Genomic DNA, 14,208 nt, shown 5'->3' on the forward strand with positions numbered 1-14,208 from the left:
CACTCAAATCATGGTTTCTTTCCGAATGTAGCTGAGTCCTGGGTTAACCCAGCCAGGTGGGTGGGGTAGAAATGATATAATAATAATAATAATAATAATAATAATAATAATAATAATAATAATAATAATATTATTATTATTATTATTATTATTATTATTATTATTATTCAGCTGGTTGTTGGTTCTTGCCTAGACCAGTGTGCAGTGCTTGGAAGCATCGGGGCTTCAAAGCGCCATGTTAGCTGGGATTCCTACATTGGGTTGGGCTAGATGACTCTTTGGGTCCCTTCTGTGCCCACCCTTGGAGACGTGGGTTTAGGAGCCCCCAGACCCTATGCCTGGCTTCTTTTTAACTCCTCTGCCCCTCTTTGGTTCACGAGCTCTGGTCTTACCACCTCCCCTTTCCTGAATCCTGGGTGCGGATTCTGTCCCCGAGACCTGGAGATCCTAACATTCTGGTTTCTCTCCCATTTCTTTGTACCCCAGAGGAGTTTCCTGTCCCTGTGAAGGCTTTCCAAGCCAACAACAGTATGTTTCTTTGCACGTGCAAACTTGGCTTCCCTTTCGCACTCGACACCAATACTCGTGTTTGGGGCATGCTCAAAATCCGGACTTCTTCTTTTTAAAAATTGTGTGCAATGATCTGTTTTGTTGCTGTTAGTAGTGTTAGCAGTGCGTCTGGCTTTTTACTGTCCCGGCTCCAGCTGTAATGGCTGCTTTGTTCTGTTTTATTATTCATTTATCTATTCTGTAAAATTTATAAGCCACTTGATTGTTAAAAAACGCAATTAGCCCGACAAAACCTGAAAAGTTTTAACTTACCGAATGAAATTATTTTTCTTAATTTTTCTTAGGGTGGATCTGCATATAGGAAAAAACACTATAAAAAAGTCATTAATTAGATTGTTGTAATGAAAGGGGAGGGACGCGGGTGGCGCTGTGGGTTAAACCGCAGAGCCTAGGGCTTGCCGATCAGAAGGTTGGCGGTTCGAATCCCCGCCACGGGGTGAGCTCCCGTTGCTCAGTCCCTGCTCCTGCCAAGCTAGCAGTTCGAAAGCACATCAAAGTGCAAGTAGATAAATAGGTACTGCTCCGGCGGGAAGGTAAACGGCGTTTCCGTGCGCTGCTCTGGTTCGCCAGAAGCGGCTTAGTCATGCTGGCCACATGACCCGGAAGCTGTACGCTGGCTCCCTCGGCCAATAAAGCGAGATGAGCGCCACAACCCCAGAGTCGTCCGTGACTGGACCTAATGGTCAGGAGCCCCTTTACCTTTACCTTTAATGAAAGGGGGAAAAAACCCTATGGAAAAACATGTGTAAAAATTTCATGCTCTCTGGCGCCATCTGGTGTTGCATGTTTATAAACACATTCAAAATGCTGTTTTTGAACTGAGGTAGCTGAGTCCTTAGTGAAAATGCGGCTGTTTTATTGTTGTTGTCCCCCGCCCCCTGCAAACCACTTTACAATCAAATGGCATGCAGATTTACTGAAACAAGTGAGCAAGCAAGCAAATAGACAAACAGATGAGTTTTACAGAAATTTGGTGTCCTGGGACATGGCCCCCTTCACCCTAGTGGAGCACCCTTTGTGTGGTTCTTTTGGGTGGGTGCTGGCGCTTTGCTTGCATTGGTCCCCTTCCAGCTCACCGGTCAGTCCAGAAAAGTCCACATTTCTCAAGCCAGCGCTGCTACTGCTTCCTGTCTCACCCTCTCGGTCTCCCTGCAGTGGACGATGCGCTGGGTTTCCTGCCCACTTTTGGCCCCTGTTACGTCAACCTGTACGGCAGCCCCAGGGAGTTCACGGGATTTCCGGACCCCTACGAGGAGCTCAACCTGGGAAAGGTGAGGAAAGTCGGGAGAAGCGTCCGGGGCGCGACCGGACACCCTAAATGGAGATAAACGCTGTGGCGTAGCCTCTGACATTTCCTCGTGTGGAAAGAGGGACGTTCTCTTCTCCGTCCGCATCACTGCCGGAGCATTTCTTCCTGGTCAGGAGAGGAAACCCAGAAAACAGCAGGATTTTAAGCGCAGGAATTTTGAATGTGGGTATCGCATTCAGGGAAGCCTGATAGGAAAAGAAAACCCCAAATTAATAAATTCAATAAGTACAACTCACTAGCAGGGATAACTGATGCAGTATAGAATAGCTAGCCTCAGGCTGCCATATTTCCAGAAGTGAAAATCTGGACACAAACAAATGGCTGAGAAAATTCCCAAAGTTTCTGAGTTCTATTTTTAGAAAGACACCAAAGTTGTTGAGAAATAACCCAAGTTTTGTTGAGCATTTTAGGTTATGTTGCCGAAGATCCAGGACAAACCACCGCTTTTTGGAAATCCCCCTGGATTTTCTGGTAATGTCCAGGAAAATCTGAACATATGGCAACCCACCATGGTTCTGCTCAGCCACCACAGCTGGAGGCAGCAATGCATCATGGTGCTGGTAAGGCCAAGGTTGCAGGTTCGAGCCCCGCTTGGGGCAGACGCATACTACTGCATTGCAGGGGGTTGGTCTGGATGACCCTCAGGGTCCCTTCTGACTGGAAGCTTCCACGATTTGGAGGGCCACTTTTTGGAAACCCCTATTTTTATGGGAGAAATGATGGAGTTATCCGACCCCCAAGCCGTCTGAAGGCAGCCTTGTATAGGGAAGTTACAGATAGGTAGCCGTGTTGGTCTGCCATAGTCAAAACAAAACTTCAGCTCTCTATATTGGACAAACAGGCCAAACCTTACGCCAAAGAATAAACGGACATAAATCGGACATCAAGAATCACAAGACAGAGAAACCAGTAGGAGAACACTTCAATCTCCCAGGACATTCTATACAAGATCTCAAAGTAGCTGTATTACTACAAAGGAATTTCAGAAATAGACTGGAAAGAGAAGCTGCTGAATTGCAACTCATTACCAAACTTAAAACCATGGAGAGACCTGGTCTGAACAAAGACATTGGATTCTTATCTCATTATACATGACAAAGCCATTTTTCACCTTCTCACCCCTTGCTTTTTCCTGTAAGACCTATTGCAGTCATTAAGAGTCGTCAACAGGCTCATCACAGCTATCTGCCAATCACCCATTCCCACCACCCTTCTGAGTAATACCCCTCCCCACCTTCTCACTATATAGAAGGATCTGGCAACTTCTGTTTCAGTGTATCTGAAGAAGTGTGCATGCACACGAAAGCTCATACCAAGAACTAACTTAGTTGGTCTTTAAGGTGCTACTGGAAGAAATTTTTTTTTTTTTTGTTTTGTATAGGGAAGTTAATGTTGTATTATGTTTTTCTATATGTTGGAAGCTGCCCAGAGCGGCTGGGGCAACCCAATGAGATGGGTGGGGGGTATAAATGGGGAAATTATCATGATGCAATGGGATGTCCCTCTTTCCGTGGGAGAAATGTTGGAGGGCTTGCCTTGAGCTCTTCTCCTCCACCCCCCCAGGGAGAAGGGGTGGCTTATCGCGGCCGGTTGCTGGTGGAGCTGGAGACCAAGTTGGTGGACCACGTGGAGCAGAAGGTTGGGGACATCCCTCCCGATGACATTCTGCTGGTGGAGGTAAGCCCTGCCCCCAGGACACCCCCTTCCCTTCTGGACACAAGGCCAGGTCCTCCTAGAGACATCACAGAGCTGCCATTCTCTGCCATCCACCTTGCAAACTCCTGCTCTCTCTCTCTCTCTCTCTCTCTGTGTGTCTGTCTGTCTCTGTGTGTTTTTTTAAAAAATATATTCTTCCAGTTGTGTTTTAAAATATATTCTTCTGGTCTGACCCACTTATGTTCATCAGGAAAAAAACCCAGAAGTTCCTTCTGTGTCTTAGCACCCAGAGAGAACAAACATACTCTGTTTTCTTTTTTTGTAATCTACCGTATTTTTCGTTCCATAAGATGCACCTAGTTTTTAGAGGGGGAATGCAAGAAAAAAATATTATTTAAAGGGAGTGCTGAGCAGAGCCTGTATGCATCCTAGGCTCTGCTCAGCGCTCCCTTTCACGAGCCGCGTGGAGCGGGTGTGCGCGGCGCTTGCAGGCTTTTCCCCGAGGAGGAAGAAGGGCAGCCTGTCAAAGTCTCCAAGAGCCACACACACGCTCCGCGCGGCTCTTTAAAGGGAGCGCAGCCCTTGGGGGTTTTCCGGGAGGTGGGGGAAGGGACTGAGGGGCTAAGCCAGAAGCTAGAACAGCAAGAGGGAGCGCTGTGCAGCAATCCCTCTTGCTGTTCTGGCTTCTGGGATAGCCGTGCAGCCTGCATTCGCTCCATAAGACGCACTCACATTTCCCCATACTTTTTTGGAGGGGAAAAAGTGTGTCTTATAGAGCGAAAAATACGGTAAGTTGAGAGGTGTACGTTTCTATGTATAATATGTTTGTTTAGTGTTCTGGTTTGTGTTTGTAAGTATTGCATTTATCAATAAAATTTAAAAAAAGGAAAAAGAAGGTCCCTCTTGTGACCGGTGGGCTGGGCGCTCGCAGCAGAATCCCAACATAAGGGAAAGACCGAAGTTTTTTGCCTAAAGTTGTTGAAAATCTCGGGGGGGGGGGACTAAAAAAATTGACGTTTTGGAGCTATTTTTAAGGGGAATCATCCCAAACAGGGCTTGCATTTCCCCAGACATTTCGACAATTTGCACCCAGGCGCTGCTTCTGGGAGTGGCTGCCGAGACCATATTAAAGACCTACATTGGCTCCCAGTACATTTCCAAGCACAATTCAAAGTGTTGGTGCTGACCTTTAAAGCCCTAAACGGCCTCGGTCCTGTATACCTGAAGGAGCGTCTCCACCACCATCGTTCTGCCCGGACGCTGAGGTCCAGCACTGAGGGCCTTCTGGCGGTTCCCTCACTGCAAGAAGCCAAGTTACAGGGAACCAGGCAGAGGGCCTTCTCGGTGGTGGCACCCGCCCTGTGGAACGCCCTCCCACCAGATGTCAAAGAGATAAACAACTACCTGACTTTTAGAAGACATCTGAAGGCAGCCCTGTTTAGGGAAGCTTTTAATGTTTAACAGACCACTGCATTTTAATACTCTGTTGGAATCCACAGAAGGTAGCTGTGGAGACCCAGCCAGATTGGTGGTGTATAAATAATAAATTCTATTCTATTCTATTGGTGGCGTCCATGCTTCTCTTCCCCCCACAATATCCTCGTAACACCAACCCTGCAAGGTAGGGTTAGGCTGAGAGGGAGGTAGCGGCCAGCCCCCCAAGTGGGAATTTGAACCCCTCTCTTCTGGGTTCCATGCCCAGCACTCTAACCACTGCACCACACTGCCACGCCCCGACTTCTGGGTCTTCCAAGAGTCTGGCGGGCCCGATCCATGCTGTCTGTCTCCTTCATCTTTCCTGCATGGCAGAAGTACCTTCGCCGAAGGAAATACTCTCTCTTTGCCGCCTTCTATTCGGCCACCATGTTGCAGAACGTGGACGATGCCATCCAGTTTGAGGTCAGCGTGGGCAACTATGGCAACAAGTTTGACAGCACCTGCCTCCCTCTGGCCTCCACCACCCAGTACAGCCGGGCCGTGTTTGACGGTAAGGACTAAACAGAACAGACTAAAACAGATTAAAAACTCCTACAAACTTTCTAAGCATCTGGCTTGTCTTGTCTAAGCAAGAAGGCTTTTAGCAGGTGCCAAAAAGAGGGCAGTGAAGGTGCTTGCTTGGGATCAAGTGGCAGGGAGTTCCAAAGGGCAGGTCCTGCTGCAAGGAACAATCAAGTTTTATAGAATCGCACAATTGTGCGGTCGGAAGGGTTCCCTGAGGGTCATCCAGTCCAACCCGTGGCAATGCAGGCACCACAGATCAATGGGCCTGGAGAGGCGGCCACCCAACCTTTCCACCATGGAGGAAGAGTCTGCCACCTTCGAGGGAGTCAGCTCTGCTGTCAAACAGTACCAGGGATTCTTTAGCTGTGGTTAACCTGCGGAACTCCCTCCCACTGGAAGTGGACACCATCTTGGACGGCTTTAAAAGAGGATTGGGCAAATTCATGGAGAAGAGAGCTATCGATGGCTCCTAGCCGAGATGGCTCTGCTCTGCCCTCTGCAGTCAGAGGCCTCAGTGTTTCCGAATCCCACTTTCTAGAAACTGCAGGAGGGGGAAGAGTGTCGCTCTTGTGTTCGAATCCCGCTTGCTGGTTTCTCATTAGGATATCTGCCTGGCCCCTGGGAGAAGAGGAAGCTGCAGACCCTCCAAGGGTCTCAATTTTCCAGGGACAGTCCGGGATTTACAGCAGCCGTCCCGGTTTCTGATCTGATCCTAGAATGTCCTGCTTTTCCTTAGGAAATCCCTATTTTCATTGCAGAAGTGCTGGAGGGGATGTGGTTATGTAACCCCCCCCCAAGCCAAGGACCCCCAAGCTATACAACCTTCAAAAGACATCGGAAGCACCCCCGGATAGGGTTTTTTTCTGAAATGTTTAACCTTTTATTATATTTTAATGTATGTTGCAAGCTGCCCAGAGTCAGATGGGCGGGTTATCAATAGTAAGATTATTATCACGGAAGAGGACATCCCTATTTTCATTGCAGAAATGTTGGAGGGTGTGGACTAGATGGGCCATTGGCCTGATCTGACAGAAAGCCAGATATATCTGTGTCTCCATCTCCTTGTCTCACTGGCTGGGGGCTTTTTGGTGTTTTCCATTCCTGTAGGCTGTCAGTATTACTACCTGCCGTGGGGCAACGTGAAACCGGTGGTGGTCCTTTCCTCCTACTGGGAAGACATCAGCCACAGGACCGACGTGCAGAACCGCCTCTGTGGCGCTGCGGACCGGCTGGTGAGTACCGTAAACGTCTCCCATTAACATGACCCGGAAGCTGTACGCCGGCTCCCTTGGCCAATAAAGCGAGATGAGCGCTGCAACCCCAGAGTCGGCCACGACTGGACCTAACGGTCAGGGGTCCCTTTACCTTTAAGGAAAAGTGGGACATTCCGGAATCAAATCAGAAACTTCTCTAAATCAGGGACGTCCCTGGAAAACAGGGACCCTTTGGAGGGTCTGAGTTTGCCAAGCAGTTCCCCCTCTGAGCATAGGAGTGAGATGCTGCCAAGGCCTCCCTCCTGTCAGCAATTGGGCTGCAGCATCCTGCCCTCACTGCAGTGCCAGGGAAGCCCCAAATGGAGCACACTGCAGTAACCCAGACTTGAAACAACCAGCGCATGAGCTGCTCTGGCAAACCTCTCCGTGTCCAGGAACGGCCATAGCTGGTGAAGCAGCCGCAGCCGCTCAAAGGCACTTCCAGCTGTTAACGGAGAAATCTGAGGGCTCCCTTGGACAAAAAACAAGGACACCAGCCAGGAATACCAGAGCAAAACAGCAGCCAGTAGGCTTGGTCTTGACTGAAGACTGTCGCGACAGGACTCCCACCTGCCACCAGGTGGAACAAGATGGAAGCCCCAAACAAAAGAGAACCCAAACTTTTATTAGCTGCTGATCCCCCTGTTACACCCCCCCAAACTACATCACTAATACATCATGGTTACATCATGAAAGGGGAGGTCTGGTGGCAGTAATCTGAGCATCCTGGACCCTGCCCCATGGTTCCCCTTGCCCTCCACCAAATACCCATCAAGTGAAACAAAAAAGATATTTACATTTCTCTGTTTCTCAGCCAAGTTCATCACATGCTTTTGTCTTCATCTGGGTTTGTTATTTCTGGAATGGCTACCTGTCTGGCCCTCAGGTATCAGGATGCCAGGAATTCTCACTCAGGCAGAGGGGCTGCTGAGTAGCTGAGCTCACATGTCTATATGAATTTCTGAAGTTTTCCCAGTGAGCCAGTACATAGAGACATTTATCAGTGAATTCTTACATTTGGTATCGTGCAGCAAAGGCTCTTTGAACAGAAGAAACTGTGATGAAGTGTTTTGTGGGGACAAATCACCAAAGTCACAAAAGCGATTGTGCTGATTTTGGTAGTGGGCTGCATGTGCGTGATATCTGCTGGAGGGGCAACCCCCCAACCTATACATTAATTCCTGCAACACAGCCCCCCCCCGCTTGCGCACCCACAAGCTGGCAGCCTTGCCTAGTGGTCTGTGTGCACGTGTGACTCCAGCGGTGTGGTTTTTTCCCCTCTCTTTCTCCCCAATGTAGGAAGAGAACTTGGCGCTGGTCCAGCTGGCCATCAAAGCCAAGTGCTCCGTGGGCGACCTGGACACCCTTGTCGCACGGCTGATCGATGAGGTCATCGCGGACTGCAGGTAGGGGTCTGTGGGGCCGCCAGCCTCTTTCTGTGGGGTTGTTACGAGCCGGGTTGTTTGGGTTGGAGGGGGTCCCTGGCAGCAAAGAATGCCCTCCTTCTGGCTGGGAGCATCGGCCGAGCCAAGGCACGGATTCGAAAAAGCGATACTTGAGGCAGGTCGTAAATTTCCACTCGGTGGGCTGCCAACCTGAATGGGCCTCTTTGTGTTTCGGGGCAGACCCTAAATTGGGCGGGGGGGGGGGCAGACAGCCGCCTCCAGTTCACGGCCTCACTGGTTCCTAACTCATACCCTCCAACATTTCTCCCAGGAAAACAGTAACGTCCTACTGCAGAATGATAATTTTACTTTTTACACCCCTCCCATCTGACTGGGTTTCCCCAGCCACTCTGGTCAGCTTCCAAAATATATATAAACATAATAAAACATATTTTTTTAAAGCTTCCCTCTACAGGATTGCCCTCAGATGGCTTAGGGGTCAGATAACTCCCTAGCCTCCAACATTTCTCCCATGAAAATAGGGACGTCCCGTCACATAACGATAATTGTACTTTTTATACCCCACCCATCTGACTGGGTTGCCCCAGCCATTCTCGGCTGTTTCCAACATATAGAAAAACACAATAAAACATTACATTTTTTTTAAAAAAAACTTCCCTTCAGAATAGAATAGAATAGAATTTATTATTTATACCCCATCCATCTGGCTGGGTCTCCACAGCTACCTTGTGTGGATTCCAACAGAGTGTTAAAATGCAGTGGTCTGTTAAACATTAAAAGCTTCCCTAAACAGGGCTGCCTTCAGATGTCTTCTAAAAGTCTGGTAGTTGTTTATCTCTTTGACATGTGGTGGGAGGGCGTTCCACAGGGCCGGAGTCACCACCGAGAAGGCCCTCTGCCTGGTTCCCTTTAACCTGGCTTTTCGCAGTGAGGGAACCGCCAGAAGGCCTTCAGCGCTGGACCTCAGTGTCTGGGCAGAACGATGGTGGTGGAGACGCTCCTTCAGGTATACTGGACCGAGGCCGTTTAGGGCTTTAAAGGTCAGCACCAACACTTTGAATTGTGCTTGGAAATGTACTGGGAGCCAGTGTAGGTCTTTCAAGACCAGTGTTATGTGGTCTCAGCAGCTGCCCCCAGTCACCAGTCTAGCTGCCGCATTCTGGATTAGTTGTAGTTTCCAGGTCACCTTCAAAGGTAGCCCCACATAGAGCGCATTGCAATAGTCCAAGCGAGAGATAACCAGAGCATGTACCACTCTGAGGCAGTCTGCGGGCAGGTAGGGTCTCATCCTGTGTACCAGATGGAGCTGGTAAACAGCTGTCCTGGACACAGAATTGACCTGCGCCTCCATGGACAGCTGTGAGTCCAGAATGACTCCCAGGCTGTGCACCTGGTCCTTCAAGGGCACAGTGACCCCATTCAGGACCAGGGATTCCTTTACACCTGCCCGCCTTCTGTCCCCCCAAAACAGTACTTCTGTCTTGTCAGGATTCAACCTCAATCTGTTAGCCACCATCCATCCTCCAACCGCCTCCAGACACTTACACAGGACCTTCACTGCCTTCACTGGTTCTGATTTGAAAGAGAGGTGGATCTGTGTATCATCCACATATTGATGAACACCCAACCCAAACCCCCTGATGATCTCTCCCAGCAGCTTCATGTAGATGTTAAAAAGCAGGGGGGAGAGGACAGAACCCTGAGGCACCCCCACAGATGACTCGGGGGTCGGATAACTCCATATGTTCCAACATTTCTCCCATGAAAATAGGGACGTCCTAAGGAAACGAGTAGCAGTTCGAAAGCACGTCAAAGTGCAAGTAGATAAATAGGGACCGCTCTGGCGGGAAGGTAAATGGCGTTTCCATGCGCTGCTCTGGTTCGCCCGAAGTGGCTTAGTGCTGCTGGCCACATGACCCAGAAGCTGTCTGCAGACAAACACCGGCTCCCTCGGCCTATAGAGAGAGATGAACGCGCAACCCCAGAGTCGGTCACGACTGAACCTAATGGTCAGGGGTCCCTTTACCTTTACCTAAGGAAACGAGGGATCAAATCAGAAACAAGGATGGCTTCTTTAAATCTTTAGTTTTTCCTGGAAAATAGGGACTCTTGGAGGGTCTGCTAACTGGGCATCTATGGCCTGTTATCGACAGGTTTGCAAGAAAAACCATAAGGACCTGCAAGGATTGTGGTCCTTTGAAGAGGCAGTGTGCCTTACAAAATACCCCCTCTTCCCCCAAAGAGTCCTTGGTTCGTGGGTGCACATTTGTGCCCTGTAGGCTGCTGTGTGTTTGAGGAATATCACATATTCCAGCATGCAGAGAGAGACTGAGAGAGAGGGGTGTGTGCGTGCTGGTCTCTTGCAACGAAAGGCGTCTTGCATTGCCTGAAAAAATTAACAAGGGTGTTTCAGATATTTGAAGAGGGCTACAAATGAGCAGAAGGCATAATAATAATAATAATAATAATAATAATAATAATAATAATTGATGATAATAATAATAAAATTGGAGATAAAAATTTAAAAAATGATAATAAAATCGATGATGATGATGATGATGATGATAATAATAATAATAATAAAATATTGATAACAGCAACAACAACCTATTACTTATACCCCGCCCATATGGCTAGGCCTCCTCAGCCAATCCCCACAAAAGGAGATTGTGACTCAACAGAGGTGCTGGACTCTCCCTTCTCAGAGGTTTTGAAGCAGAGCTTGGATAGCCACCTGCCAGGGATCATTTAGTTGAGATTCCTGCACTGCAGGGGGGTGGTTTGCATGGCCTTTGGGGGTCCCTTCCAACCCTACCATTCTATGAATAAGCTGTCTAGACTGCTGGCTTTTGAAGGGGCAGAAACCATAGGTTAGGCCAGGGGTCGGCAACCTAAGGCCTGGGGGCCAAATGCAGCCCAATCGCAGTCTAAATCTGGCCTGCGGACAGTCCAGGAATCTGTGTTTTTACATGAGTAGAATGTGTCCTTTCATTTAAAATGAATCTCTGGGTTATTTGTGGGGCACTGGAATTCGCTCATTCCCCCCCCCCCAAATATAGCCCAGACCACCACATGGTCTGAGGGACGGTGGACCAGCCCACGGCTGAAAAAGGTTGCTGAACGCTGGGTTAAAGTAAAGGTAAAGGGACCCCTGACCGTTGGGTCCAGTCGTGACCGACTCTGGGGTTGCGGTGCTCATCTCGCTTTACTGGCCGCGGGAGCCAGCGTACAGCTTCCAGGTCATGTGGCCAGCAGAACCAGAGCAGCGCACGGAAATGCCGTTTACCTTCCCGCAGGAGTGGTACCTATTTATCTACTTGAACTTTGACGTGTTTTCGAACTGCTAGGTTGGAGGAGCAGGGACCGAGCAACGGGAGCTCACCCCGTCACGGGGATTCGAACCGCCGACCTTCTGATTGGCAAGTCCTAGACTCTGTGGTTTAACCCACAGCACCACCTGCGTCCCCAAACCCTGGGTTAGGCAAAAGCTAACTGGGAGCCGCTGGCAAAGTCCAAACGGCACAGCTGGAAGCGCTCCAGGAACAAACTGGGATGGGGGTGTGTGTCACTGCATCTTTCCAGCTCCTGGTGTTTCTTCCTGAGCCCCCCAGAAGGAGCCGTCTGAGCTTCTCTTGCTCTCCCTCTCTCCTTGCCCCCCTCGCTGATGCTTCTCCCCCCTATAAGAAGACGTGCTTGTTTGCAAACGGCCCAAGACACCCCCGGGTCTGCTGCGCGTGTGTCATACGTGACCTGGGTCAATTCCCGGGACTTTGCTTTCCCGGAGGGTAGCCTCCTTCCAAGAAAAACCCAATGAAACCGGGGAGAGATATCGCTGGCGAAGCTGCCAAGCCAGCGTTTTGTGTAGGCTGGGCTCCTGGCCTCCCTCTCTCTCCCCCCCGGCCTGTGGTCTGTCGCTTCCGCTTGGAATAAATCACTGAGCCACAGCAGCTGTCCTGGGAGAAGCGGAAATGATGTCGTGTCGATGGCAACAGCAGGGAAGGTGGCGGTTGCTCAATGCAGGGTAGTTTTGGTCCAAATAACAGGCAATTACTGGACAAAAGATGTCTCAGTGTCCAGAGTTGGCTCCTTTCCATCTTTTCACGGGAGACGGTCTTCACTTTCAGCTCAAACCTCTGCTAAGTTCTCTTCTCCTTGCAGCTCAGAGCCAGGAGATCCTGAAGAACTCAGAGGGTGGTTCCTTGACAAATTATTGCAAGAGGCAGACAGCACTTGGGGGGGGGGGGAATTAAAGCCTGAAATAAAATTGGCATGAGGCTCAAAGCCCAAAGGCTCCTTTGCAACGGAATGGCAGAAGCAACGGACGAAGCTGAAAACAGAGGACCCCCCTTATTTTATAAAACTAAAACTGTTTGTTGCCTTTGATGCAAAGCATAGTCTGGGACGCGGGTGGCGCTGTGGGTTAAACCACTGAGCCTCTTGGGCTTGCCGATCAGAAGGTTGGCGGTTCGAATCCCCGCGACGGGGTGAGCTCCCGTTGCTCGGTCCCTGCTCCTGCCAATCTAGCAGTTCGAAAGCATGTCAAAGTGCAAGTAGATAAATAGGTACCACTCCGACGGGAAGGTAAACAGCATTTCCGTGTGCTGCTCTGGTTCGCCGGAAGTGGCTTAGTCCTGCTGGCCACATGACCCAGAAGCTGTATGCTGGCTCCCTTGGCCAATAAAGCGAGATGAGCGCCGCAATCCCAGAGTCGGCCACGACTGGACCTAACAGTCAGGGGTCCCTTTACCTTTACCTATAGTCTGGGATAAGAAGTCCTTTGGGTTTAATTGGACCTGTATCATCTGAATGGCAGCTTCCGGGTTAGGGTAGGATATTTCATTTTTAAAAAACTATATCTTGTTGGTATATGTTGAAAGAATTTAATTTGAAAAACGCACCTGTGGCCTTATCAGTCTGAACATGTCTGATCTTGGAAGCTAAGCAGAATTAGGGTTGGTTAGTACTTGGATTGGAGCCAACTGGGAATACCAGGTGCCATAGGTTCAATTTTATTTTTTTAAAGACTATGAGCCTATGCACATTTACTCGGGAGCAGGGCTGGGGTTTCTGACAGACATCTGAACAGGATGCTAGGTTAGATGGGTCCCTTCGGACTGATCCAGTCCAATGCCCTTGTTGTGTTTACCTTCTCGAACCCAAGAAGTTGATGGGAATAGAACTGTCCTTTGAAATTCACGCTTCTCCAAATTTTGTGATAAAGGAAAGGGTGTCTCTAGGCGCATGCAAAGTGCATTTCCAATGGAGGGCAAAGAAAGGAAGGTATCAGATAGAGGCATGAAGGCTGGAAAGATTTCAGATTTGTACAAGAAGGCAACAGATTCTGCTTTGGTTTGTTCAATCAAAAAGAAATGCTGACTCAAGATACTTGTAGTCCACCTTTCCAAGCAAAGCTTCTGAAAGTTTCCAGCTTATATGATAAAAAGATCACAATGCAATTCAGAATAAGTATCTCAGCACTTAAAGCAAGATAAATTGACTATCCACCCCCAAGATGCTTGCAAGGCAGATATTCTGCTACAGATCTATGGCAGGGAGGAGACAAACCTATTGCAAATATTAATATTGCACAGTTTGAAGCAATTGGATGCATAAAAACGGACTCCTTTTTGGAAATACAAATTGTCCAGACCCAGAAATATGATGCAAAGATTTACTAACTAAAACTTCTCCCAAACAGGTACAAAACCAAATCAATGGTACATCCAAATGATTCCATGCTTTGCAAAGCATGGGCTCAGCATCTTCTTTTAGATATATAATATAATTCTAAACAGACCTAGGTTCAAAAGTCTCTCTCCTTACAGCCTCCATCTGCCTGCATTCCAGCCTGAGGCTGTTTCTCCTCTAGAGGCATCATTAGCACATCCTTCTTTGACTTTGCCCAGGAATAAAAGACCAAGACAACTCCCTTCAAAATGGAGATTTGCAATTGAATACCTTGATCGTGTGATCTAAGGTTAAACACTCATGTGTAAACTAGCAGAAAACGCTA

At 48.8% G+C, this 14,208-nt stretch overlaps 1 protein-coding gene across 8 annotated transcripts in view; it reads left to right on the plus strand.

Moving 5' to 3' along the window:
• DYSF (dysferlin) overlaps positions 1 to 14,208 on the plus strand; it is a 223,052-nt gene that overhangs the window by 59,736 nt on the left and 149,108 nt on the right. For 4 of the 8 annotated variants that reach the window (XM_083631547.1, XM_083631551.1, XM_083631546.1 and 1 more), the window contains exons 17-22: positions 487 to 528; positions 1,726 to 1,841; positions 3,443 to 3,556; positions 5,345 to 5,522; positions 6,644 to 6,768; positions 8,089 to 8,195. In XM_083631547.1, coding sequence (XP_083487673.1) covers positions 487 to 528; positions 1,726 to 1,841; positions 3,443 to 3,556; positions 5,345 to 5,522; positions 6,644 to 6,768; positions 8,089 to 8,195 — 682 coding nt within the window. The remainder of the gene's footprint in view (positions 1 to 486; positions 529 to 1,725; positions 1,842 to 3,442; positions 3,557 to 5,344; positions 5,523 to 6,643; positions 6,769 to 8,088; positions 8,196 to 14,208) is intronic. The other 4 variants (XM_083631549.1, XM_083631552.1, XM_083631548.1 and 1 more) reach the window with 1 other exon arrangement.

The sequence above is a fragment of the Podarcis filfolensis genome (genome assembly GCF_964270895.1).
Source record: "Podarcis filfolensis genome assembly, chromosome: 9".
Classification (NCBI taxonomy): domain Eukaryota; kingdom Metazoa; phylum Chordata; class Lepidosauria; order Squamata; family Lacertidae; genus Podarcis; species Podarcis filfolensis.